The sequence below is a fragment of the Staurois parvus genome, unplaced genomic scaffold (assembly GCF_062004578.1).
Source record: "Staurois parvus isolate SC_StPar_1 unplaced genomic scaffold, SC_StPar_1.0 ptg000251l, whole genome shotgun sequence".
Lineage (NCBI taxonomy): Eukaryota > Metazoa > Chordata > Amphibia > Anura > Ranidae > Staurois > Staurois parvus.
In genome coordinates, this window is record NW_028318047.1 from 6,917,190 (window position 1) to 6,941,668 (window position 24,479).

The 24,479-nt window shown below is 41.7% G+C and overlaps 1 protein-coding gene across 1 annotated transcript in view; it reads left to right on the top strand.

Moving 5' to 3' along the window:
* ATIC (5-aminoimidazole-4-carboxamide ribonucleotide formyltransferase/IMP cyclohydrolase) overlaps nt 1-23,923 on the top strand; it is a 35,159-nt gene extending 11,236 nt beyond the window's left edge. The window contains exons 2-16 of the mRNA XM_089680881.1: nt 2,270-2,396; nt 5,463-5,539; nt 9,631-9,697; nt 12,637-12,725; nt 14,222-14,373; nt 14,804-14,960; nt 15,719-15,844; nt 17,556-17,663; nt 17,749-17,834; nt 18,529-18,618; nt 19,045-19,173; nt 19,255-19,347; nt 20,536-20,718; nt 20,856-21,008; nt 23,747-23,923. Of these exons, the coding sequence (XP_089537007.1) occupies nt 2,270-2,396; nt 5,463-5,539; nt 9,631-9,697; nt 12,637-12,725; nt 14,222-14,373; nt 14,804-14,960; nt 15,719-15,844; nt 17,556-17,663; nt 17,749-17,834; nt 18,529-18,618; nt 19,045-19,173; nt 19,255-19,347; nt 20,536-20,718; nt 20,856-21,008; nt 23,747-23,866 (1,757 nt within the window). The 3' untranslated portion in view covers nt 23,867-23,923. The remainder of the gene's footprint in view (nt 1-2,269; nt 2,397-5,462; nt 5,540-9,630; nt 9,698-12,636; nt 12,726-14,221; nt 14,374-14,803; nt 14,961-15,718; nt 15,845-17,555; nt 17,664-17,748; nt 17,835-18,528; nt 18,619-19,044; nt 19,174-19,254; nt 19,348-20,535; nt 20,719-20,855; nt 21,009-23,746) is intronic.
* Nucleotides 23,924-24,479: the final 556 nt, after the last annotated feature.

Here is a 24,479-nt window from a genome sequence, read left to right on the forward strand (position 1 = left end):
GCAGTGCAGAGGAAAGGCTCCAGTTTAGTTTGCTTATGTGCTCCATCTTGTACCTCCTACAGTTGGGTGATTGTTGGGATATAGTAGATTTTCTACTCTCTCAGGCCTTAAAGTGGTAGTAAACTGCAGTAAAGGGAGAAAAAAAGTCCCCTGCAAGGTAATGTCATAATGTGCTAGTATACATCGCATACTAGCACATTATGTAAAACTTGCCTTAAAACGAAGCCCTCCAGCAGCACGCTGTCACCTCTGTAGAGGTTTCCATCTTCACTCGTCTTCTTTCCAGGTTTGCGAGCTCTGGCCATCCAACAGGCCAGACCATGATGACGTGACTCGCACGCAGGAGTCCCGGGCCAAGGCACACAGCTCTGAAGCACAGATATGCCGCTCCTTCAGAGCGAATGCACCGGCTTAAAAAAAAAAAAAAAAAAAGATATGAATTTTACCTAAAGGTAAGCTTTATTATAGGCTTACCTGTAGATAAAATTTAAAATAAAGTTTACTTCCACTTTTAATTGATAGGTGAGACAGTACATTTGTCTGACAAATTTTGTGTCTCTTTAAACAATTCCTGTTAATGTTCTCCATCCCTGCATAATGTTTACCTATAGTCTGATCAGTAAATTGTGATGGTTTTTTTATTTTCTCCTTTTTCCTCCTCTCAGTAAAATGGTGAGACCAACATCTAGCATTTTGGAAACATTTCTGCACAGAGCAAAGCTGCTATTTGCAAATATGGCGCTATATAAGTACCTGAAATAAATATATGAAATATTAATTTCCAAATGCTACAAGGATGACAAAACACATCCTGGCATGCCAGACATGCCCTAAAGACATTAAAAAATAATTTATGGAATGAAATGATGGGGATCATAAAAGTGCAAGATCATAAAGAAAATGCATTATGGCAGCAACCTTTAATATGCAGTTCTTTGCTATTCCATTTGTACTAAAAAATACAGTTTTTAAAAAAGTTTAGTTTACTGAATAAGTTGTATTTCAACCCTAATACTTTTATATTATTATTATACAGTATTTATAAAGCGCAGCAGTTTGCTCAGCGCTGTACATTACAAAGGGGGACAGAACATGTGACAGAACAATAACAATACAATGTGATGCACGAGGGGTTTGAGGGTCCTGCTCCTTATATACATTGCATTTCACATTCCCAGTGTAATAGAATGACTTTCAATTTTTAAAACTCGACTGTATTTTTCTTTTACTTTTTCCGAAAATTTCCCTTTTTTTTTTTTTTTTTTTTTTTTTTTTTTTCCCTTTCCTTATAGCTTTTTCTGTAACCTTTACACCTCTAATCCTGACTGGTCTGCAGCTATGCAACCCCATACACAACAAACTGCATTGGTCTTTTTTTTTTTTTTCCTGCTTTCCACACATCAGGGGAAACATGTATAGATCCATTCCACTGACCTATAGGTACTATTGTAACAACATACTTCAAGTTATTCACTTAAACTGTCAGTAGTCGGAAAGTCATAGCTGATCAGCGTACTTGCTTTTTCAAACAATTACAGAATCTGTAAACTCAATTATTAGATTTAACATGTTAATTGTGTTGTGTGTGGGGTGTTTCTTTTTTTTTTTTTTTTGTAATTTTCAATTATTGTAATTTTGTCAGAAGTGATTCATACTGATAGCAGAGGTATGAAGACAGACAGAAATTAAACTTTATGCTCTTAATTAAGATGAGTACACACTATGGAGGGATATGCTTTGTTCATATTTCATGTCTGAGGTGCCATGTCTTAACTGCCTCATTTGATGGGACAGCTTTGTCTGTTACCAGAAGCCTTAAAAAAGAAAACAAACACATCTATGAATTGGTAAGCTGTATTTTAACTTTTTTTGTTTTGGGGTTTAATAGGTGTTCAATCAGATACACAATGAAAAAAATACCTTTCTTTAACCATTCTTTTTTATGTGCTGTGCAGGTACAAGCTATGAAAAGAAAATCTCCAATGCAGTTGTCACTTACTTTTATTGTATCCATTATAACCTGTTAATCACTGTAATGTAGCAGAGAAGGTGTGAACAGGCAGAATGTTTTCAGTGTATCAGGACTCTAAATGACCTTCTCCTTCATCACAAGGAAATCGTATAGAAGTATAAATTGGGTGTGGTATTTTTCTTTTTTTTTTTTCCCACCCCAACTTCTAATGTCCTGACTTGTTTCTGTTAAACAGGCTATAAAAATCGCTAAACAAAAAAATGTGTGTGTGTGATAGAAATTTTGCTTCTTTTCCAGCTCTCTTCAGTGTCTCTGATAAGACTGGTCTAGTGGAGTTTGCGCAGAAGTTGAGTTCTCTTGGACTGTCCTTGGTGGCTTCTGGTGGAACTGCAAAAGCTCTGCGTGATGCTGGGCTCACAGTCAGGTATAAACAAAATTTTATATGTATTAACTTGAAAACACAAGCTTAGGGCTCGTTCACACTTGGCTGTTTTGGCAAGCGTTGGTCCGGCGTTTGTGGGGCGTTTACGCTCGGCAAACGCTCCGCAAACGCCGCATGCGCGGTTTAGTGGCGGTTGCTAGGCGGTTGCCAGGCGTTAACGCCCCACAAACGCCTATAATACAGTTTGAGTGGTGTTACCGCTCCGCAAACTCCCCGCAACCGCACCTAAAACGCCGGCCGGGCGTTTGCGGAGCGGCACCATAGACGAGAATAGGAGGCTTCAAAGCCTCCTGACTCGACCAGAGGCGTCCGTTTTTGCCGCGACGCAAACGCTCCCGTTAGAACAGCACCATGTGCTGTAATGTGCAGAATTGGCAGAGGCGTTTGGGAAGCGGTAAAAACGCTTCCTAAACGCCTCTCTGCCGCCTGCACACAACGCTAGTGTGAACGTAGCCTTATTGTAAAAACAGGTGGTCCCTGATATGCTTGGTCAATTGCAAAAACTGTTGGCCATTTTTTTTTCCCAAAGGTGTACATGTTATGTGCGGTTTTGTATGCTAACAAATTCTCTAGATTTTGAATGAAGAGGTGGATTTTAAATAATTGCAGCTACTGACGTCCACACACATGCTCTTGAAGGATCCCTATAGAAATATTAAATACAGTCAGTAGTACTGCTCTATTCTTGCTTTTTAAGTTTGACTCTTTGTAACAGTCTCTATAACAGGGATGTTTCCGCTTAAATCTGAAATTCAATACATTACTTAAAACTAATTCCATCTATAAATTTAATTGAAGTATTATATGCCAAAGGATTTTTATGTCGAGAGGCTTTCACAGCCAAGCTGATGACCTGAATTTTCTCTGCTGCATTAACTCCCAACGGTCCAATGCCTGCAAGGTCCCCCACCGACATATTCTGGGTGCCGGTCTTTAGCCATCTTGATTGGTTTGTGCTGGATTATGTCACTCAGAGTGCATTTTTACAGATGATTGCGAACAGGCAGTTAAGTGTTTTTTCTTACAAAAGAGACTTTGCATGTCTCTTCTACAATAAAGAATGTGTGTGTTTTCTTATTAGTTCCACTTTACAGTTGAGTGACCTTTTTTCCACCAAGTAACCACAGAACCTTGCTCCTGCTTATCCCTCTGCTTTCCTGACCTGACAGTATGCTCCTCGTCAGTTTATTCGCATGCAGCACACTGGATTGGCTCCTAGAGCTGCCACATCCTCTCAGACTGAATTCTAGTGTATGGGAGATTACCAATAGCTAACAAATCACTGACACACATGACTGTGTTTTAACTCCAGCTTTCTTTCACTTTGAAATAGTTAGTTTGGACCAAGTTGGTCCAAAAGTATGGTTTAAACTTAGGTTAACCACTGCGCAGGATTTTCTATCAATCTCAAGGCGCGTGCATGCGTGACAAACTACTGCACTGCCGTATTGGTTTCTATAGAGTGTGGAATGCTACAATGCACCTCCCTCTACAAATTCCTATGGTGTGTGTATATACTTCTTTCTATACAAGTGAATGGTGTGAAATAAGTGCTGTAGTCCACAAACTAAAGAGTGCATACAAAGAATATACAAAAATAAACTTGACAAAGAAAATAAAAAACTTTAGTAGGGAACTATAATGCACCTATGTGCCCATGTCAATGCACATGAACTTTAATGGCATCCCAGTCTTAATACTTAGGGTTCAATATTGAGTTGGCCCGCCCTTTGCAGCAATAATAGCTTCAACTCTTCTGGGAAGGCTGTCCAAGGTTTAGGAGTGTCTATGGGAATGTTTGACCATTCTTCCAGAAGCGAATTTGTGAGGTCAAGCACTGATTTTGGACAAGAAGACCTGGCTCAGTCTCCGCTCTAATTCATCTCAAAGGTGTTCTATCGGGTTGAGATCAGGATTCTCTGCAGGCCAGTCAAGTTCCTCCACCCCAAACTCTTTCATAATTTTATGGACGTTGCTTTGTGTACTGGTGCGCATTCATGTTGGAACAGGAAGGGGCCATCCCAAACTGGTCCCACAAAGTTGGGAGCATGAAATTGTCCAAAATGTCTTGGTATGCTGATGCTATAAGAGTTCCCTTCACTGGAACTAGGGGGCCAAGCCCAACCCCTGAAAATCTGTTGTCGCCAGTTGCTTCCACTTTTGTAATAATACCACTGACTGTGGAATATTTAGTAGTATGGAAATTTTCACGGTTGAACCTATCAAGGTACCACACTTAAATTCACTGAGCTCCTTAGAGCAACCTGTTAATTCACACATTTATGCAGTCTGCATGCTTAGGTGTTTGATTATATACACCTTTGGCAATGGAGGTGATTGGAAAATCTGAATCCAAAGATTTGGAGGGGTGTCCCAATACTTTTAGCAATATCGTGTAGATTACCAAGTGTTTTATCTTTTGTACCAATATGATGTGTGTGTGTGCTCGCGTGTGTGTTGGTTTTCAAACTTTTGTTGTTGTGACATTAAGTACTCTTCCAAAATACAGCCTAAAACACATAATTACAGTGGTTCTAAAGGCAGGTTTTTTACCTTCATGCATTCCTGGTTCCAATCTCAATCCAGGGATGTGCATAGGAGCCTTGGCTGCTCTCAATCACAGCCCGTGAACCAATAAGGAGAGTGCAGGGGTGGTGCCAAGCCACGCTCTGTGTTGTGAATGGATAGTGTCCATTCACAGGAGCACGGCTTGGGAGCGAGTCTGCTCAAGTGCCTTCATAGCAAGCAGAGGGGAGGAGCCAGTACTGCTGGCGGGGGACCCAAAAAAGAAGAGGGTTGAGGCTGCTCTGTGCAAAACCATTGCACAGAGCGTGTGTGTGTGTGTGTGTGTGTGTGTGTGTGTGTGTGTGTGTGTGTGTTTTGTAGTAACAAATTTAAAAGTAAGCTTTTAGACTCTAAGCAATAGTAAGGCTCTCCTGTGCTTTGTGCAATGAAATTTGTGTACATTAAACTGCTGCAAATGCTGTAGGTATCTCCAAATATAAAATTTTTTAAACACATTCTCCATTTATTTATATTTTCCTCCAGAGATGTCTCTGAGCTTACTGGGTTCCCGGAGATGTTGGGGGGACGTGTGAAGACACTGCACCCAGCTGTGCATGCCGGTGAGTAGAGGAAAATGAACTGTATCATATAAAGAGTACAGAAAGGACTCCCTACTCAGTTATTTCTTGGTTCTTTCTATCATTTGCTGATATTCTTTCAAGTCAGAACTCCAAGGTTGTTTTCAGGAAAACTTTATATTTAAAACTGAAGATGGTCTTTGTATTTTGTGTAGTTTAATGCAATAGACTGTCTTTCTGTAGATGGTCTTGTAAATTGCGTTTTTAAATAGGATGAGACATTTTAGGCTTGATTCACACTGGTGCTGTTGCCCATCCAGCGCCAATGAGTGCTTTGTTTATGAGGCTGGAGCTTCATGCAGGCAGTTCAAGTTTCTCTGTGGGATCGCAGAAATTGTTCAGACATGATTGCAGGACCCTAATTTGACAGGTCTACAGGTATCAGTGTGTGGACCCGTGTACATACTGTCTGTGTTTGGGGCCACACACCTGCACAACTCCTAAATTAAGAGCTATGTCTGTATCCATACAGCCGCTGTGTCCCCTATAGGGAAACTGCTCTAGCTAAAGTGCACATTCATGCCTGCACCCCTGTAAATGAAGCTGTGATGTGGACTGCCAGCTTTGAAGTAAACCCTGTAAAATATTTATATATAAATCTTTTCAAATTATTTTTTTAATATAACTTTTATTGATTTTTTTTTTTTTTTTTTTTCTTAACCCTAATGTTATTTATTTCAGGTACTTGTACAGCTCCGTCCATTTACGCATATATATATATATACATACACCGTATTTTTCGCTGTATAAGACGCACCTGACCATAAGACGCACCTAGGTTTTAGAGGCAGAAAACAGGAAAAAAAAATTCTGAACTAATGGACTGCAGACACAGTACAGGGGATGACCAGAGACTGCGGACAGCACAGATGACTGCTGACCTTTGGGGAGGTGGGGAGCGGGTACCTGAATTTGACAGGTACCCGCTCTTACTTCCGCAGAGTTTTTGTTTAATCTTACCTGTTCCTCGATCCAGCCTCGCGCTGTCTTCCCGGCTTCTGTAATGGCGCTCGGCATGACAGCCGGGTGCCCAGTGCGCATGAGCGAGAAGCACTTGCGCTTTGTGATTGGTCCGGCGGCTTCTGGGATCTGTCATGTGTCCCAGGTACCGCCTTACCATTCACAAAAAGCACCGCTTCTTGCGCATGCGCACTTGGCACCCGGCTGTCATGCCCAGTGCCCACACTACAGAAGCCGGGAAGACAGCACGCCGCTGGATAGAGGAACAGGTAAGGTCCCGCTGCAGAGCTGAGCGGCCGGCCCGGTATTCTGACACGGGCGTGGTGGAAATACCGGACCGGCCGCTCCATATTCTCCTTATAAGGCGCACTAACATTTCCCCCCCAGTTTTGGGGAAGAAAAAGTGCGTCTTATACGGCGAAAAATACGGTACATACAGTGGGGCAAAAAAGTATTTAGTCAGCCACCAATTGTGCAAGTTCTCCCACTTAAAAAGATGAGAGGCCTGTAATTGGCATCATAGGTAGACCTCAACTATGAGAGACAAAATGAGAAAAATCCAGACAATCACATTGGCTGATTTGGAAAGAATTTATTTGCAAATTATGGTGGAAAATAAGTATTTGGTCAATATCAAAAGTTCATCTCAATACTTTGTTATATCCTTTGTTGGATGACAGAGGTCAAACGTTTCCTGTAAGTCTTCACAAGGTTGGCACACACTGTTGCTGGCATGTTGGCCCATTCCTCCATGCAGATCTCCTCTACAGCAGTGATGTTTTGGGACTGTCGCTGGGCAACACGGACATTCAACTCCCTCCGAAAGGTTTTCTCTGGGGTTGAGATCTGGAGACTGGCTAGGCCACTCCTTCATTGCCCGGGCGGTATGTTTGGGATCATTGTCATGTAGGAAGACCCAGGCACGTTTCTTCTTCAATGCCCTTGCTGATGGAAGGAGGTTTTCACTCAAAATCTCACGATACATGGTCCCATTCATTCTGTCCTGTACATGGATCAGTTGTCCTAGTCCCTTTGCGGAGAAACAGCCCCAAAGCATGATGTTGCCACCCCCATGCTTCACAGTAGGTATGGTGTTCTTTGGATGCAACTCGGCATTCTCTCTCCTCCAAGCACAACGAGTTGTGTTTCTACCAAACAGTTCTATTTTGGTTTCATCTGACCATATGACATTCTCCCAATCCTCTTCTGGATCATCCAAATGCTCTCTAGCAAACTTCAGACGGGCCCGGACATGTACTGGCTTAAGCAGAGGGACACGTCTGGCACTGCAGGATCTGAGTCCCTGGCGGCGTAGTGTGTTACTGATGGTAGCCTTTGTTACGTTGGCCCCAGCTCTCTGCAGGTCATTCACTAGGTCCCCCCGTGTGGTCCTGGGATTTTTGCTTACCGTCCTTGTGATTATTTTGACCCCACGGGGTGAGATCTTGCGTGGAGCCCCAGATCGAGGGAGATTATCAGTGGTCTTGTATGTCTTCCATTTTCTAATTATTGCTCCCACAGTTGATTTGTTCACACCAAGCTGCTTGCCTATTGCAGATTCAGTCTTCCCAGCCTGGTGCAGGTCTACAATTTTGTTTCTGGTGTCCTTCGACAGCTCTTTGGTCTTCACCATAGTGGAGTTTGGAGTGTGACTGTTTGAACTTGTTATCATTATAAAAGACACCTGTTCACAACCTCAAACAGGTGCCATTGATACAGGTAATGAGTGCAGGACAGAGGAGCCTCTTAAAGAAGGTACAGGTCTGTGAGAGCCAGAAATCTTGCTTGTTTGTAGGTGACCAAATACTTATTTTCCACCATAATTTTCAAATACATTCTTTCCAAATCAGCCAATGTGATTGTCTGGATTTTTTTTCTCATATTGTCTCTCATAGTTGAGTTCTACCTATGATGCCAATTACAGGCCTCTCTCATCTTTTTAAGTGGGAGAACTTGCACAGTTGGTGGCTGACTAAATACTTTTTTGCCCCACTGTATGTATGTACATTCACATCCGTCCCTAACCCTCAAGGGGCGTACAATCTAAAGTCCCTAACTCGCATTCATACATACACATACTAGGGCTAATTTAGACAGGAGCCAATTCACCTACCAGCATGTCTTTGGAATGTGGGAGGAAACTGGAGTACCCGGAGGAAACCCGCACAGGGAGAACATGCAAACTCCAGGCAGGTTGTGCCGTGGCTGGTATTCGAACCAACGACCCTAGTACTGCCAGGTGGAAGTGCTAACCATTTAGCCACTGTGCTGCCCAATTTTATTTCATTAGAGTTTACACGGCCATTTACAGATGTTATTTAGAGACTATGGTGGATATGAAACCACTACAGTTTTGTATCTTCAGTATCATGCACGTTTTGGAATTGCCTTTATTTCTAAATAAAGAATTTAAAAAAGAACAACTTTTATTTGCATTGCCAGTTCAATAAAAGGGGAAAAAAAAATCTGTCATCTAGAGATGTTTTCTGAAACTCTGAGGGCACTCTAATATTCTAATGCCAACTGTACTAAGGAATAGGAGGGTGTGGCCAAAACAGTGATTTCCTAGAAGTCATTTTTCAGCATAATGGGTATCTGATTTTTCTTGGTTTTAGATGCACAGTTTAGGGGAGAAAAAAAAATATAAAGTGGTTTTGGCCTGTAGCAAGAAAAGTATTTGTGGCAAAATTCTGCTTCGATTTGTTCTGTACACCTACCTTCATTTGCTGTCTTATCCACTGTACCTTTTTTTTTTTTTTTTTTCCCCTCGTTTTATTATTGAAGGTAGTTTTCTGTACCAGCCACAACACAGAAGGGGCAGGGCTTGTCAGAGGGCGTGGCTTATTAGTCTATTTGACGCATCAATTCTTCAAAGCAGCGTTGATGCACTGTGTCAGCCAAGTAGTGCTGACATGAATAACATAATAAAACTTTCATTTCATGCATCTGTGCCTGGAAGGGCCCGTTGTGAAAGTTCAGGTCAGAATATGCAACATTTCACATGAGGCAAAATACAGTGACTCTACATAAATCCTAGAACTGTGGGAGGGAACAGCGCTAACACATGAAGTGGAACATGATATTTATTTTCTATCGGATCTTATTTTTCTTAGGCATCCTGGCAAGAGGGACCCCTGAAGACCAAGCAGATCTTACCAGATTGGGTTTCAGCTATGTCAGGTACAACATAGGCTTTAGGCTTGAGATGGATACAGCAGATAAAACTTTAGGCCTCATTCACACCATTCGTGTACAAAAACTGATGGGAAAACCGTGCAGATTTCACTTGCAGAGACTGTCGTTTACATCAGTTTTCATGCGCAAATCAGTGAGTTATATACACAGTGTATATTCCTGTGCAGAAAAAATCCTTACATGATACTAGTATTGTGGTATGTTTTTTCTTTGTGCCCGTGCATACAGACCGCATACAGAAAAACTTGTATTTCTGCACCATGGTGTGAACAAGGTCTAAGATGCGTATATAAATGATAGGTGTGCAAGAGAACTAACATCTACCTTGACTACATTAAGCTGGCTTTACACTTGTAGATATTTTATTTTTTTCTTTCATTCAGCTTACTGAGTGATAAAAATCTATCCAAATCCTCCATCCATGCTATAGAGCGTGGGCCGTTGAATCCCCCACTGCAGCTGTTTTAGTTTGACTACTGGCTGTAAAAAATACTCAGTTTGCTTGCAGCTTATTCAGCTGAAAATGTTCCTCTGCTTCATTTGAATTATTTTTTGTTTTTTGTTTTTCAATTGGATGTTGGATAGGAGGTGACCAAAGAAGCCACTCGCCAAACGAATTTCATCAGCGTCATCCGCAACCGTCAAACTCGCTTAGGTTACGTTCACATGGCCACATGGGTGTGGATGGCTTTCTCAGCTCAGAGGAGGCTAAATGCTGCATCTGGTTGCAGCAACACAGTGCTGTGGCCACATACAAAGAAGCTGATTAGCTGCCGCAGTTTTTGTATGAGCCGAACACTACAGGGAAGGCTGTCCACAAGGTTTAGGAGTGTCTATAGGAATATTTGACTATTCTTCCAAAAGCACATTTGTGAGGTCAGGCACTGATGTTTGCTGAGAAGGCCTGGCTCGCAGTCTACGCTCTTATTCATCAAAAGATGTTCTAATCGGGTTGAGGTCAGGACTCTGTGCAGGCCAGACAAGTTCCTCCACCCCCAAACTAGCTTTTCTATATCTTTATGGACCTTGCTTTTGTGCACTGGTATGACGTCATGTTGGGACAGTAAAGGGCCATCCCCAAACTGTTCCCACAGTTGGGAGAATGAAATTGTCCAAAATGTCTTGGCATGCTGCCGCCTTAAAGAGTTCCCTTTCTCCAGAACTAAGGGGCCAAGCCCAACCCCTGAAAAAAACTCCACACCATAATCCCCCCCGTCCACCAAACTTTACACTTGGCACAATGCAGTCAGGCAAGTACTCTTCTCCTGGCAACCGCAAAACCTAGACCTGTCCATCGTATCACCAGACAGAGAAGCATGATTAGTTACTCCAGAGAACACGTCTCCACTGCTCTAGAGTCCAGTGGCAGCGTGCTTGACACCACTGTATCCAACACTTTGCATTGGACTTGGTGTAAGGCTTGGATGCAGCTGCTCGGCCATGGAAACCCATTCCATGAAGCCCTCTACACACTGTTGTGTTAATCTGAAGGCCACACGAAGTTTGGAGGTCTTTTAGCTATTGACTCAATAGACAGTTGGCGACTTCTGTGCATTTTGCACTTTAGCATGTACTGACCCCGCTCTGTAATTTTTACATGTCCTACCACTTTGTGGCTGATGTTTTGCTGTTCCCTGTTGCTTCCCCTTTTGTTATAATACCACTAACCGTTGACTATGGAATATTTAGTAGCCAGGAAATTTCATGGGTGGATGTATTGCACAGGTGGCAACCTATCACTGTACCACACTTGATTTCACAGAGCTACTGAAAGTGACCCATTCTGTCACAAATGTTTTTAGAAGCCGTCTGCATGCCTAGGTACTTTTGATTTTATACACCTGTGGCATGGAGGTGATTAGAACACCCTAATCCAATACTTTTGGCAATGGTGTATTTCACTGCTTTGATGTGGGACTCTAGTTAAGATGGCTAAATATGAAGTTTGAACACCTAGATTTAGTTAGTATCTGCTGAAACATTTTTGGTTTTGTGTAGTCCGTTTTGTGATTTGCACATTTTCTGCCACCTCCTGGTCAGCTGTGCTTAGGAAATGTTGTTGTCCATTCGTTGTCTGGAAAACCTTTTGGAGGTTCAGTGGTTATCCCTAAAACTCCAACCATCAATGACAACTGTCATCTGTGTGGCTGTACATTATAGCAAAAGACTGGCAGGTAGAGCAAACCTACATACACTTAAGAGTATCTTAACGCAGTTTTTTTTTTTTTTTTTTTTTTTTTTGTCTTTTTTAGAATAGAATGTGAAAAGGTAAGAACCCCCATTAGGTTTTACTGCTATTCATCAGAATCTGGGGCAATATCTCAAACATGAAATGAGCTGATAGAGGTTCTGATGAACGTAAGTTTTTTTTTTTTTTTTTTTTTTTTTTTTTAAACTTGTCTGTGTAACTGTCAGAGATCTTGCCTCGCTTCCTGTTTTGGGGTGGGGACAGACAGCAAGTAAAGGAACCTATCCATCAGAGCCTCAGATGACACTAAAACCCAACAGGCATTCTGATCTTACCCACACACTGTCCAAAGTCATGCCACAATATTGAGCCTGCTGTATCCTATAAAGTTCTCTGCTAAAAAATGGCAAATAACACTGCTTGGAGGAGAGGTCCTTCCCAATTGGCTTTTTGTATTTAAAAACCAGCAGTGGGGCCATACTGCTGCTGTAAAAATTGTGTATTTGGTGTATCAAAACAGTATTTTAACATTATTTTAAATAAAAAGATAAAATAGAATACAAAAACTCTGCCCTGCGCGAAACTGCATTGTCCAGATGATGGTGGTTTTTCTGTTCTGTTTTTGTTTGTGTTTTTTTTTCCTGATTTTTATGATAATGCTAATCTTTAATATAAATGTCTGCTGTGTGTGATAGTGGTATTTTTACTGACCTAGAACACTTCTGATGATTTTCAGAGTGGTTGTGTGTAATCTGTACCCCTTTGTGAAGACTGTGTCTGCACCTGGTGTCTCAGTGGAGGAAGCTGTGGAACAGATTGATATTGGTAATCCTTTTCCATCCCTATGCTTTTGGTGCTGATAATGTAAAATTGGGTTTTTACTTCCTGAAATCTTTTCCCATGCATTATTTAGTGTCGACCTTGAAGTCTTGCTAGTATCAAGGACAACTATAATCTCCACGTTCTCTTGTGGCAACAGTATAAAAAAAGTTTTAACAGATTAGTGTAAATTTGCTGTTTTGCACATATCTTAGTCTAAAGCCCAGCTTTTGCCAAACAATTTTTTTTTCAGTTTTTGTTATGAGAGAGTTCAACTGTCAGGTTTTTGTTGTCTGTCTCTTTTTTGGGGAGGAATCCCCTAGCTTTTGTTCCTGTAAGCACACAAGAAAAGATCCACAAAAGTCTAAAAAAAAAAAAAAAAAAAAAAAAAAAAAAGTTCTAATCATTCCCCACATTACTAAAAGGATTTTTTTTTTCGGGTTTGTGTATCTGTTGGAGAAATTCTGCTCAGTTCTGTTTTGGGGGCACACAGAAATTGAGGGGAATATCTCCCAAGCATAGTTTGAGGGGAAAAAAAAGGCAGTGACTCCACCCAAAAAGGAGTTGACATTAAAGCAGTCTTAATTTCCCCTACCCCCAAGGTGTTTGTTTAACCGCCTCCCACTCGCCATATAGTTCAATGGCGGTTCTCTCATATGACGTCCTCCCATTCTCACCGTGCACGCGCAGCTCCGGGAGCACGTGGCGATCGGCGGTGTGCTGTGTCCCTAGGACACAGCGGATCACCGATCCACGGAAAGAGCCGAAGATGTCGGCTCGGTCGTGTGATCAGCTGTGTCCAATCACAGCTGATCGCATGTAAACAGGGAAATGCCGGTTATCGGCATTTCTCTCAGAGCTGTCACGCTGACAGCTCGTGAGGAGAGCCGGTAATCTGCATTCCTCGGAGGGGATATGTGCCCTGATGATCAGTGTGGCCCCAGCCGTGCCACCTGTCAGTGTCCATTAGTGCCAGCTCTCGGTGCTCATCAATGACTTCCTACCTAAAACCCTTCTGAAACGCCACCCTAGGTGTAATGCTCTAATCTTATTCCAGTCTCTTCCCAGCCTGAAATAATTTTCCCCTCACTACATAGAAAACGTCCATACAAATAATCTTTTGAAACAGATTAAAGCAAGGCTAAAGTCTACACTAAAATGTATTTTTCCCTATCATTCCCATTGCCCTATTGCATAATAAACATGACCACTGTCCAACAGCTACTACGAGTTTTTAGCTTGGCAGGCTAAAAAAAGCTTTGTTTCAGCATCAATGTAAATTTTCAGCCAAGCCAAATGTTTGTTTATGGAGTGCTCAAACAGCCCAGGGAATGTATTGCAGTCAGATTGTGGCTGCACAGCAAAGCGCCCTATGATCATCTTTTCCACTAAACATTACAATTCTTTTGTTGAATGCGTTTATAATTGACAAGTGGTGACCTGATTAGATTTGGGAGACTAGAACTTGGCAGAAGTGACTGTGTGTGTGGTATGTCCATCAGGTGGTGTAACTCTGCTGAGAGCTGCTGCAAAGAACCATGCACGGGTTACTGTCCTGTGTGACCCCAGTGACTACAACAGTATTGGAGAGGAGATGGAGAAATCTGACCAAAAGGATACAACACTGGAGAGGCGCTGTCAACTGGCTCTTAAGGTGAGGTGAAAGTAGACCAGTTTGGGTTCTCATACAGCTAGAGGCCCAAGGAAAAGTGAAAGGAAATTGTATTGTAGTGTATGGTCAATACACTATTTTGATCTGATTGTACAATTTCCTTTTTGCTTTTCCATCAACTGTGTAGTATAAGGACCTGCCTGATTTGATACGAATTATTAGCATTGTTTGTTTATCTTCATAGTTTTGGCAGTGCTAATAGATGTTCTTGATAGTTTTGGTAAAGCTTATAGAGATTGTACAGTCAGGTTGCATGGCTAACTTCAAATGTATTTGCCATCACAACCCCATTTGATCCTCTTCCTTTTGTTGTCACTGCTCTGAACTGGAAATCTGGGTAGTTTGTGTTGTATTTTTTCTTTCTATTTAGTCTACATGATTAATGTATTGTTGTAAATGTCGGTCTCCACAGGCATTCACTCACACAGCACAATATGATGATGCCATATCCGATTACTTCCGTAAGCAGTATAGTAAAGGTGTGTCTCATCTTCCCCTCCGTTATGGAATAAATCCTCACCAGGTTCCAGCTCAGATCTTCACTCATGGAGCACAGCTGCCTCTCACTGGTAGGTGAATGTTCTGCTTCTGAATACACAAAAGGCAAGATCTTGCAAGAGCTACTTAAGTTTGTGATTGCAAAATAATGACTAATGCACATTTTTTTTTTGTTCTAAGAGGACAGTTATATTGTTACTGTTTGTAATGCGTTTGCCAAACGCACTCTCATAATACACTTGATTGTGCTGTCATTAGACGATGCAGATCGCAGGCAAACTCTGTAGCCAGTCAGAGTGGCTCTGTGCCTTGTGATCACTGTGAACCAATTGCTGCAATTGCACGTAGTAACAGCTGGCTGTTATCGTTAGCCAGTGCTCTTTTCCTCTCAAAATGACTATGCTAGAAAGGAGGGTTGCTGCCATCTACTGTACCTGATGCCTTGTTCTTTGCTGAACTTTGCATTGCTTTACCCTACCCTTTTTTTTTACAAAAAAAAAAAAAAAATCTAGTGGTTATTAAGCGCCACCACAAAATAAAAATCTAAAATTAATTTAGGTACACTATTGCCTGACCAAGTAATTGTTGTCAAACTATCATAACACTAAAAAGTGGTCTGGAAAGAGAGTGTGTATAACTATGCTATAGTACTAGAAATTTGCAAGTTTAGCTCAATTGGTATGTAATTGTTTTTGCATGTAGGACAATGTGGGTCTCAGGTCCTAATTTCAAGGACTATTGTGAGAATTTCTGATGTATTTGGCCTCAGTCAAAAGTGATGATGTGCCTTCATGTTTTTTGTAACTTTTTGACATTTTTTTTTCTGCAGTGCTCAATGGATCTCCTGGATTCATTAACCTGTGTGATGCTCTGAATGCCTGGCAGCTGGTTAAGGAGCTGAAGAATGCTCTGGGTCTGCCTGCAGCTACCTCCTTTAAACACGTGAGCCCAGCAGGTAACTGAGCTTAACATTCTGTGCAGCAAAACCTTATCAGGTGTAGACTTATAAACTTAAACATATATTGGGAATTATTCAGTAGACAAAAAACATAATTTATCTAGACAATAGCTACACTGATGACGCTAAGCTACCTGATGCCACTTGTGGATTCAGCCACCACTTGGATAGCTGCTGCCTCCACTGCTTTGCCATGGTGAATGTAAAGCAATTCTTCCTTTAAATTGCTTAAAGTGGTTGTAAAGGATGTAATTTTTTAAAACTTAATATAATACCAGTGTTGTATTCCCCCGCTCTGTGCAATGGTATTGGACAGTGTGGACCCGAGCCTCCTCTTGTGGTCCCCTGCCGACACTATTTACTCCCCTCTTCTATATGTTCTGCCATAGTAAGGTGCTTTCTATGAGCGCTCTCAAGCAGGCTTGCTTTTGTTTGTCTATAGAGACACAGCACAGGATTTGATATTTGACAGCAAGCTGTAAGAGAGCAAAGGCCAGGGTGGCACAGCGATGGATCTAAAGAGGAGCCAGGTAAGTATTCAAGGCGGGACTGATTGTGTGTGTGTGTGTGTGTGTGTGTGTGTGAATTCATAAGGGTAAAAAAACCTCATGCTGGTTTTGTTTTTTTAACCACAAGCTGTGTATACCGTATTTTTCGCTCCATAAGATGCACCTGACCATAAGACTCGCCTAGGTTTTAGAGGAGAAAAACAAGAAAAAAAATATTCTGAACCAATGCACTGCAGACACAGTACAGGGGATGACCAGAGACTGCGGACCTTTGGGGAGGGAGGGGTAACGGGTACCTGAATTTGACAGGTACCCACTTCCGCGGAGTTGTCCTTCCTTCTTCCCGCGGCGGCTTCTGTGACAGCCGGGTGCCCACTGCGCATGCGCGAGAAGCGTTGCGCTTTGTGAATGGCCGGGAGCCTTCTGGGACCTGTCATGTGTCCTTGAAGACACCGGACCATTCACAAAGCGCAGCGCTTCTCGTGCATGCGCAGTGGGCACCCAGCTGTCACAGATGCCGCCGTGGGAAGACTAAGACTGGAGCGAGGAACAGGTAAGGTCCTGCAGGAGGGAAGAGCTGAGCGGCCGGCCCGATATTCTGACATGGTGGCGGCAGAAATACCAGACCGGCCGCTTTACATTTGCTCCATAAGACAGACGAAAATGCGTCTTATGGAGCGAAAAATACGGGTAAATACTTTCGTGACATATATTCAGGCGTTTAACGCACTGTTGTTGTGATTTATCATTGTGAATAACCCCACTGTTCCCAGACTTTGTATGGAGCTGTTTAAGTGGATGCCTATGATATGCAGGATGATGAAACTCAGTGCTGTGTTCACCAGTGATAATGGCTGATGCAAGCTGTAATTGCAGTAAGTGTGGTGTATGGTGTGCCCAGTCTGGGTTTACTGACTGCAGCCTTTCCAAGTCGTCGTCGTCGTCGTCCCCCCCCCCCCCCCCTTCTTTTTTTTTTTTTTTTTTTTTTGTTTTTGTTTTTGTGTTTTTTTTGGCTGAAAGGATACTTCTGGTGTGCTTACTGCAGAAAAATGAGTTTGGTGGGATAAGTCCACTTGTATGCCTTTTCTGGGATTGACAGATTTTTATATTCTTCTAAGAAGGAGAATAAATACCTAATTTTTTTTAAAGCTTTATAACCCATGTGTCTTGTTTAATTCTGCTACTCTTTCCACCATTAGGAGCTGCTGTAGGTGTTCCACTGACCCAGGAAGAGGCACAAGTGTGTATGGTACAAGATCTGTTTTCATCACTAACTCCTTTAGCAGCTGCATACGCTAGAGCTAGAGGTAACACCACTTGTATTAATTTTAAACAAATTACTTTACAAATCCTGCATGAATGATCATTTTGAGGTTTTCTTTTGGTTCCTAGGTGCTGACAGAATGTCCTCTTTTGGAGACTTTATTGCTATTTCGGATATCTGTGATGTTCCGACTGCAAAAATAATATCTCGTGAGGTAAGGGGTTTACAGGTCTATTGTGTAAAAGCATGCTTGGCACACACAATGAAACTTGTTATCCTGGTAAACGTTAAAGCCTTTTTGGCCACATGGGTGATCCCTAAATAACGAGGCTGTGTTTGATTCTTGCATCTCTATGAGTCTAATGTTTGCATGTAGTATTGGTGAATGAGAGAGACCTCTGACCTCCAGCAATGATTCTGTGATTTTAATCTCCCCTTCTGCTCTTAATTTGGTCCTTTTTTATGTGCCTTCTGCAATAACACGGACGCCTGGGCCTTTGATTCAGCACTTGTTTGTCCCTGTTTTATTAAATGATTTTGGCAACATAGTCGCAAGGTCTGTATTGCGGATAGCCTTTTTCTTCCCCTGAGGAAACCCAGGATGGGTGAAACATGTAGGGAAGCATAATCTGTACACCGCAGGAAACAGTCAAGCTTGCTTTGATTGTCAAGTTCGTTTTAACTATGTTGTATCCAATGTAATTTTATTGTTCTAAATTGGTAAAAATTTTTACACAAATTAGTTGGATTATTGTCATGCACCTTTTTTAAAATCCCTTAATTCACACTCCTTTGTAAAATGTTGTTAGGGATGTGGTGCAATATGCTGGTGGTCAACCACTCATCATTGTTTTAATCCCCTTAACAAATATGCAGTGAAACATGTCACTCTTGTGCTTTTGTGCTAGGTATCTGATGGTATTGTGGCTCCTGGGTATGAGGAAGAGGCGCTGAAAATTCTGTCCAAAAAGAAGAATGGAAGTTACTGTGTGTTGCAGGTGATTTTATTTTTCTTGGCTTTTGAATTTGAAATTCTTTTTGTTCATGAGCGTCGGCATCTCTTTACTTTTTTTTTAAATTAGATATACAAAAGTTTGCGTGTAATAAAGCATACATAAACTATCCTGGACCCTAGACATCCATAGGATGTTTTCTTGCTACATGTTATTTCTGATCACTTCTGTACTTTTGCCAGGTATTCTCACCTCAGGGTTTATTGAAAATTTTGAATACTACCAGTCAAGTTCCACATTTCTCTCTTCTGAAGAAGTTTTCACATAATCTTTCTCTGCCATTTTCCATTAGTATTTTCTATTTGAAGTAATGGTAAAACTTTTATTTTGTTTTCAAATTTTTTTTTTTATATTATCTGTTATGGTGTGATGTTCCTTTACTTGGGTTATAATGATCATATCTCCTTTCAGATGGACCCAGCTTATGAGCCTGAAAACACTGAAATTCGGAGTATTTTTGGCCTACAATTAGTGCAGAAAAGAAATGATGCGGTTGTAGATGCTTCCCTATTTAGCAATATTGTGACCACAAAGAAAGAGGTCTGCCATAAGACTTAACAGTATAGGTTGAGCAATGTCATTAACACCTATAATAATTTTATATATTGGCTTTTCTTTCAGCCTCCGGAGTCAGCGGTTAGAGACCTGATTGTAGCAACAATCGCGTTGAAATACACTCAGTCCAACTCTGTGTGCTATTCCAAGGATGGACAGGTAACTGTTAGCTAGTAGAAGAATTTGTGGTCAGATTCAGGTCTGTTCTTTTAAGACCATGTATATTTTATACCTGATCTGACATTTGGATTTGATAAAGATGAGGCCTAATGTTGGCCTTCCGGTAACAATGTTTGCGTTAACCACTTGAGCTCTGGAAGGTTTTACCACCCCCCCCCCCCCCCCCCCTTTCATAACCAGGCTTTTTTTTTTTTTTTTTTTTTGCGGTTTGGCACTGCGCTTTTTTACCTGGTAATTGAGTGGTCATGCAATGCTGTGCCTAAACAAAATTTATATTTATTTCACACAAATGGAGCTTTCATTTGGCGGTACAGTAATACCTCGGTTTACGAATGTAATTCGTTCTGCAGGAACGAAACGCAGTAAACCGAAACGCTGTTTCCCATAGGAATGAATGGAATATCAATTAATCCGTTCCTGAGGTCAGAAAAAAGTAAATGCTACTAAAATACCGCATTTAGTTATCAAGTTATGCGGTATTTTACTAGTGACAATCGTGTTAATGTTTCAGCTGTCAGCGGGGTTCCCTACTGACAGCTGAATGTAAAAGAATTGTCAGCCAGGGTTGGGGGAAGAGGCCCTTGTCCCCACAGCAGCATGGGGGCAAGGTGCTTTGTGCGGGTCCCCCCCCTTTCCTGACCTGCTGAGCTACATGCTCGGATAAGGGTCTGGTATGGATTTTGGGGGAGACCAATCACTATAGCTAATCCTGTGAGCTATAGTGAAGACAAAAAAAAGCTGGCAATTGCATATAATCCGCACCGACATACGCTTCGTGGTGCAAAATATATTCATAAACCGAGGCATTATTTCAATGGATTTGTAAACCAAAAGTTACATTACCTGAGGCATTCGTAAACCGAGGTACCACTGTATTTGAAAACCACTGGCTTATTTTTTTGCAGTATAAAAATTTCATATGGGTACAGTGTTGCATGACCGCACAATTGTCATTCAAAGTGCGACAGCGCTGGAAATTGGCCTGGACAGGAAGGGGGTAGAAGTGCCCTGTAGGCTTGAGGTTAATTCTGTGGAATTTGTAAGCAGAGTAAGGCTTTTGCTGTCTCATTCTAGTGTAGTGTATCTGAAGAATAGTTTGTGCGCTATATCACAAGCCATTAGATTCTGAGTGTGCGTATCCTGTATTCTAATGTCCTTCTCTATCAGGTGGTGGGTATGGGTGCCGGGCAGCAGTCTCGCATACATTGCACCCGGCTGGCTGGAGACAAAGCAGATAACTGGTGGCTGAGGCACCACCCTCATGTTCTTGGCATGAAATTTAAGGCTGGTGTGAAGCGAGCAGAGATCTCAAATGCCATTGATCAGTATGTGAGTGGCACCTTAGAAAAGGCAAGTATACAAACCTGAAGTGTCTGTACAACACCTGCCTGTAATGGATTATTTAGATGTCTGTGCTTTTGTGTGTCCTTATTGCTTTTTTTTTTTTTTTTGGCAATGTGGTTTTATGTTGTTTTTACTGCTCACAGGAGGAGCTGGAACAGTGGAAAGCCTTGTTTGAACATCCCCCTGAACTGCTGACTCCTGAAGAAAAGAAAAAATGGATCTCTACCTTTACTGGGGTGTGCTTGAGCTCCGATGCTTTTTTCCCTTTTAGAGACAATGTGGAGCGAGCCAGTAAGGTAATTCTCATACTGGGCCTGCTAGTTTCTATAACATATAATGGACAAGGGGCTATCTTGTATCTGTGCCTTTCTACATTGTACCACAATAATTGTTGACGACATAGATCATAAAGTACTGAACAAAAATATAAAGCCTGTTCTACCACTGAGTCTAATAGAAAGTTCTCTCTTTGTACATGTGCAGTGTTGGAAAGTGTGTCTGGTTGCTATAAACCAGTAGTGGCCAATTTGGTAAATATAAAGGGTCCCAAGTGCAGCCCCGACATGTCTGGGCCGCGCAATAGATTTTGTTTTTTGGAAAATGATATTCATGTAATAAGGAGTACTACCTGTTTTATTGTGGACAAGCCAGTGCTTAGATTAGTTTTGCTGCAGAAGCTGCACCCCTTAATACATTTTCTTTTTTATAAAAGTGTAAGGCAGCTTTAAGAAGATAAAATACAACTTCACCTGCCACAGCTGTGTGCTGCTTCTAGTAGTTGAAAGAGACAGTGTCTTTTTTTTTATTAGATGTAGCTGATATGTTAGGGGAATAAAAGTGGTTGAAAATAGCAACTTTTGTGGTTTTTAACACTGAATGCATACTTTTTCACATTTCCTTATATTCATATGTATGGCTCTGTGTAAGGGGCAGATTATCAAAGCCTGCTAAGTCCTGATCTGACAGCACTCCTTTATTAACAAGTCGGTGACTTTTACATTTTTACGGTGGCACTGCTAATGAACTAGACTAGAACTTGGCTGTCATTTTGACAGCTGATTAACTGGCAGTTTTACAATGGCTGATGTCGTGAAGGCAATGGCACTACCAGTGTTGCCCTTGTGCTCCAGACCTGGAATACAGCAGGCTTCACACTAAGCACTGTCTGGCCACGTGCAAATATAGATTTTGAACTAAACAGACTCTGTCACTAGATGAAAAAGCTAAAAAAAAAAAAACTGGAAATGTCTGATGGCTTTTAATTATATAATGTTAAACCGAGAACTAGCTTTCTCGAACTGATAATTCAGTAGTGGTAGCCTCCCATTTGTCATGACGAATTCTTTTATTAGTGTGCCCTAGGTCTTTCACAATCCTGGCAACATTCCCTGAATAATTTGCTCTCCCATATACACCGTTTTTCAGTTGGCTGAGAACTTCAGCATAATAGAACAAGTGCAGTTAAATGTGACGAAATGCTACCAAAAAAAAAAAAAAAAGCTAAAACCTGTTCCACTGCCTGCACCACGCTCTAAGAACTACACTGGCCCTCCTTAACACTGTGATTCTGTCCAGCCCCTGTATTCATAGATCACAGTAATAAAATAAGGTCTGACAGAAGGCACCATATATCTCAGTTGGAGATCAGGCCTCAGACACAGATAGGAAAGGTTTGGATGCAGGTTCATGCAGTTACAAGCTTTAAGATCCACATGGATGCCAGGAAATGTTCCTATTAACCCTTTTGTTTACAGACAGCAAATATACGTAGCTTGGGGGAGGACTTCCCTTAGGTAAGCAATAGGTAGTTTTCTTTCCTTCCTCCAAGGGTAGAAGAAAAGTAATTTGCTCTATTTCCCCCATCAACACAGTCAGTGTTGGGAGGAATCCCTTCCACAGTGCTATTGTTTTCTGCCAGCGGGGAGCCTTTCCTGCCAGTAGAACACAATGATCACTGCTAGTTGTTCTAGCTATCGGCAGTGATCACATGCAAAATATGCAGCAGGCGGGTTGTACTGAAGTTGATAGATCGATTTTACGTAAACCCAGCCTGCCCATAGATGGATCAAATTTCGGTCGGTCCCTGCTGGACTGGCAGTGTGTGTGTGCCAAACACAATACACAGCATTGTCCCATTACAATGGTTTGCTGAAGAAAAATAAGTTGGTAGCAATACATGCCAGCTGAAGGAAAAACAGGCAACATATATTGGCTAAATTAGACTGCTTCTATCTGAGCATTAATTTGGGTCCCCCAAACTTATCATAGGTCAAAATGGATTGAGGATACCTAATTCTCTGCACTACTCTCTGAGGTAATCCTGTATTTTTAGACATAGAACTAGGAATAGGAGTCATGGGAAGAGATGGCACTGGCTGTGCAGAAGGACTGGTCTCCTGACTAGGCATGCTCACTAATTAAGGCAAAACCTCTGGAGATTCAGGATCCAATCACTATGATTCTCGAGAAGGAGAGGGTATAAGAGACCTCTGGAACTAACGTCCAGTCATTCATGGATATCAGGAAGTTCAGATGAGAGGTCTGTCTGATGCCAGGATGAGTCACACTATGAAGTCATTTGAGCCATCTTGGCCACTGACTTGAGGAATAGACAGCAATTGATTTCTATGCCAGGCTTTCATCCTGGCCTCCAACAGGCTGGCTGTACTAAAACCAGCCTGCCCATAGATGGATCGAATTTTGGCTGGTCCCTGCTGAACTGGTAGAGATTAGATCCATCTATGGCCAGCTCCGGTTCTAGAGACAGTGGTTAGAGACAGGAGGTCAGGGGAGCTGCATGCTTTAGGGACACAGACCGCAATAAAAACATGTAGCTTGGGAAGGGTTCATCTCCCTTTCTGTTCCAGTGATGGTGATAACCAACAGGAAGTTAGGAGTCCTTTCAGCAATAGGGTCTTGGGCAGCAATATACATTTGTAGAGTGGGGAAGGTTATATGTAAAATTAGCCTTAGAAAGATGTTCCTTGTAATAGTGTATTTTTTAATTTTTTTTTTTTTTTTCCTTTCTCCTCAGAGTGGGGTACAATACATTGCTGCTCCATCAGGCTCTGCAGCTGACAAGGTGGTAATCGAGGCATGCGATGAGCTGGGCATCGTTTTGGCACACACAAACCTGCGACTTTTCCACCACTAACATTCCAAAAACAATTTCTTTATACTGTAACAATAAAAAGTTTGTGGGGCACTTAAACTGTTTTCGTTTGCTTCAATCAACTACTGGTATTTTGCACAGGGCTCCGCTAGTTAGTTCTGTATGTCAGTCTCTACAATCTTGAATTGTGTGTTGGTGTAATTAGAACAGGGGCTAGGTCTGCAAAATCTACCTATAGTATAAGGGTTTGCTGTGAATGAGGTTTTCTGGCACAAGCATGCAGATTAGAAAGTTTGAATTAAATCCGAACGCTTTATCTGCATTCTAGAGGAAACAAACCAATCCAGTACACTGCAAGTTTCCAACCTTTCAATTAAATCTTATTGATGAGTAGATTAGTATACAAGGTCATGCGATGAAAAATCATGCAGTTGTCAGCATAGATCTGGGAAGATCAAGGGGAAACTCACACAGAAGTGGCAACAGTGCAAAACCTCCATCAGCATATATACACATTTATTGGAAGTAACCTAGCACACTTACATGTTTAAACCACAGGTGTCCAGCACAGAAGTACAGAAACATCAGCAGACGCGAGTTCCTCTCATGCCAGCAGTGGATGTGTTTGGTTTGACTGCTATCAAGGACTGTCCGG